The 3,659-nt window shown below is 46.3% G+C and overlaps 1 protein-coding gene across 1 annotated transcript; it reads left to right on the top strand.

Moving 5' to 3' along the window:
* The first annotated feature begins 202 nt into the window (after positions 1 to 202).
* Positions 203 to 1,241, top strand: LOC122129801 (death domain-containing protein 1-like). Its single transcript, XM_042704522.1, has one exon. It carries the CDS (start codon positions 735 to 737, stop codon positions 1,083 to 1,085), a length of 351 nt encoding a protein of 116 aa, XP_042560456.1. The 5' UTR covers positions 203 to 734; the 3' UTR covers positions 1,086 to 1,241.
* Positions 1,242 to 3,659: the final 2,418 nt, after the last annotated feature.

The raw sequence follows: 3,659 nt of genomic DNA, 5'->3' as shown, positions 1-3,659 counted from the left end.
GCGCAGTGCTGCACCGGACTCAAACTTGCAACCTTAGACATTTGTGAAGGTGTCGGAGAGTGAGATTTACTCACTGCACATCTCTATGCCCACTGGAACATTACGTCCTCATCACTGTGCAAACCAGTCACAGCCAAGTGGCATACTGTGTATTAAATAATAACTTCTATTGTCATTTAACCTGCTCTGAACATCTTACGAGTTTATGATCTACTTTTATATTGTGTTTGCTCAGTGCCTGTGTTATGTGTTGTGTTGGTATGTATGTGTGTATGTGTGTATGTATGTATGTACTGTATGTATGTATGCATGTGTGTATGTATGTTATGTGTATGCATATGTGTGTGATGTGGAATATGTGTTTGCGCTCTTAGGGCCGTGAGTGCTTCCGTAAAACCTTCCAGAGAGCTGGCTAAGGAGCAGCTGGTTCTGTTGGGCTGGAAGGAGGAGCAGTGGAACGTTCTAGACAATGTGTCTGTCAGGAACCTGCAGAATGGCCTGGTGTCCTTTGAACTGACGGAGCACTTTGAGAGGTGCATCTCACAGCAAGACCTCCAAATGGCTATTAGTAGTGTAGAACACATGCAAAGACACTCACAGAAAGGTAGATAGATCAGTCAGATAGATTGATTGATAGATAGCTAGATAGGTATTGATATTTATATCAATTATAAAGGTCCCTTCTTAAAAGAAACAATGGGTTTGTCCCTCTTTCTCCCTCTCCTTGCAGGCTAATGGTGTTCCGTCTGCAGTCCACAGTAAGACCCTCCTATCTGGCTGCCATGGTGGAGGAGATCGAGGATTCTGTGCGCCGTGTCATGGTAACCATTGTCCTCCGGCGTCAGAGGCAGGACCCTCACAGCGTGGTGGTGGCAGCCCTGCCCAGCAGAGACCTGAGCTGGGAACTGGCCAAACTCCAGGGACAGGCCTACTGCGGCCCACCCGAACCCTCTGGGGAGATCGCCATGAGCGAGGGAGACCAGCTGCGGCTGAGCTTCAGTGGGAACATCACAGGTACGCGTGCAGATGTCGTCAGGTCAGGTAGACATACCGAACTGTGTCTCACACGTGGCACAATGAAATGATGGTGTTTCATAGTCTGTTCAAACCAGTTCAGGATTCGGTAATATCTCTGAGGAAGGTTGCAGATCTTTATGCAGCATCCCAGTCCAACTTTACACTGCTGCCTCTTGGTCCAAGAGCTGAATGACCCTTAATGGGGTGAGATCTACTGACTTGGCCTTTCCTTTTCTACCGAAAAGTTGTCTGCTGACAGTTTTTTTTTTTTCCCCACACCACATGCATTCGGACAAATCGTAAATAGCATAGCACAAGATTTGATTCTTCTCTGAGTGCATTGTACAGCGATGCTGACACTTGTATTTGCATTCCAGTGAAGTTGCTTAACAACGGACCTGTAGGGGCATGAACTTGTACCCACAGACAGACAGACAGACAGACAGACAGACAGACAGACACAGTATGCTCTGAAGACAAGAGTAAACATGGCACACATCCAAAAGTCTTTTTTCTTATTCTCAAATAGTTTAGTTGTTGTTGTAATCAGAGTTTTCTGCATATATTCAGCTCACTTAAATAATGACTTGAGAGTACTGACATGCATATTAAATAACATAAAAAGTGAGTGTGTGTTTTTCTGCACGAACTTGAGAGTGTAAGTGTTCTTGTATGCGTTTGTTGGCTATAGCTGACCGAGAAACAGTGTCTCCAAAGACTATCACCTTCCACCACCAACGGAAGAGCCGTGAGTATCTCACACTGGCAGTGGTGGACCCGTTCGGGAACTACAGCTCTCCACACTACAAAGGCCTGGCCGTCTTTCACAGGGTTCCAAGAACCCAGCTGGTCTGGATGGGAAACACTGCTGTTCTTTCTCCACAGCACCCTCTAAAGGAGCCTGTGTGTAAACTCTCTCTCACTCTACCCAAGGTATACAGTCTGAGCAACTTACAATTTTAAACACAGTGAAGATGGAGAAGTTGAAGTGTAAAGTTTTGAAAGATTTTTTCCTTCTTTTTTTTCTCTTTCTCTCGTTCTTTCTTTCTTTGTTTATCAGAAACTAAGAATAACCAGTCGGCTAGCGAGTGCAAAAGTGATGCCACATTCCGGTAAGATTCTAAGTAAATGTAATATTCATCAAAATCAATGAAGAATGAGAACTGACATACCAGTTTCGCTTTCTCTCTCAAATTCAATTTCAAATATCAAATTCAAACAAGCTTCAATGATATAGACACACAGATTCAATTACAAAAAAGCATAACAATATTAAACATTAAAGAATGGACAAAAAAGGCCACTATAACTTTAACTGACACTGAAATGTCTCTGAATGGTAATCTCTGTGTGTGTGTGTGTCTGTCTGTGTGTGTGTGTGTGTGTGTGTGTGTGTGTGTGTGTGTGTGTGTGTGTGTGTGTGTGTGTGTGTGTGTGTGTGTGTGTGTGTGTGTGTGTGTGTTTGTGCGTTGGTGTGTGTGTGTGTGTGTGTGTGTGTGTGCATGTGTGTGTGTATGTGTGTGTGTGTGTGACTCAGACTCTCTCTCTGATGAGCTCCTTGCGTGGCTGTGCGAGGAGCTGTGTGAGGAGGAGGCGGCGCTGCTGCTGCTGGCGCTGCGGGTGAAGCGGAGCGCGGTGCAGCTGGCCCGTCTCAGGGCGCCCGCCGACAGCCTGCCCCGCCAGGCCTTCCACGTGCTGGGCCTGTGGCGGAGGAGCCTCCCCTCCCATGCCCCCAAGGCGCCTCTGCTGGCCCGATGCCTGGCGCGCGCCGGCCGGCCCGACTTGGCCAAAGAGCTGCTGCTCAGGGAGGGGGGAGGAGGTGAGGGGTAGAGAGGAGGGGGAGGGGGAGGGGGCGGGGGAATAAGGGAGAAAGTGAGGCCATTTTTTTTTTAGTTCAGTTGGGGTCAGTTCAGTTCATCTTAGTTTAGCTGAACCGAGCTGACAGTTTTCTGCTGAACTCAGGTCAATTCAGTACAGCAAAGCAGAAACACAGCATGTTCATTTATACAGCAAAACTCATACACATTGGTGATTCAAAGTGCTTCACCAACGAGCAGATGAAAGAACAGAAATCAAATACAGGGGTGTGTTCCCCATGATAAGTGTTACATTAACGATGATATGTTTTTTGGGGAACGCAACTCAGGTCAGCTTGGTTTAAGTGCAGGGGTGTATTTTCAGAATTAGGATAAAGAAAACAGACAGAACAGATGAGCCCTGGGCTCTGTACTGCGCTCTTGAGACAATTGTATTGTTTTGGCGCCATATAAATCAAGTTGAATTGAATATGCAGTGGGAGTTGAGGTCATTTTTCTCAGTTGATTTACTTTCTGCTGCCAGTTTACGTTCTACCACAAGTATGACTCTGGCTTCACCTACCCTAAAATGAAAAAAGAATGCGACGGAGGAGGGGGAGAGGAGTAGTGAGGAGGATAGCGGCAGGCGAGGTGAAGATAATTGCACGTTTTCAGGAAACACACCAGACAGTCAGTCGCATTTCCAGAAAACAAATGCAACAAAGGGAAAGCGAGTGGACTGTAAGGACGGCCTGACTTTAGTTCATTCATATTAGCTGAGCTGAATAGACACAAGGCTAAGTGAGGTCATTTTCTCTGGCCAAGATAAAGACCAAGCAGAAAACT

The sequence above is a fragment of the Clupea harengus genome, unplaced genomic scaffold (assembly GCF_900700415.2).
Source record: "Clupea harengus unplaced genomic scaffold, Ch_v2.0.2, whole genome shotgun sequence".
NCBI lineage: Eukaryota > Metazoa > Chordata > Actinopteri > Clupeiformes > Clupeidae > Clupea > Clupea harengus.
This window is presented reverse-complemented; position numbering and strand designations above follow the sequence as displayed.

What these genes read in the sequence shown, in the direction of transcription:
- LOC122129801 (XM_042704522.1), top strand. Translation starts at nt 735, where the DNA reads ATGGTGTTCCGTCTGCAGTCCACAGTAAGACCCTCCTATCTGGCTGCC.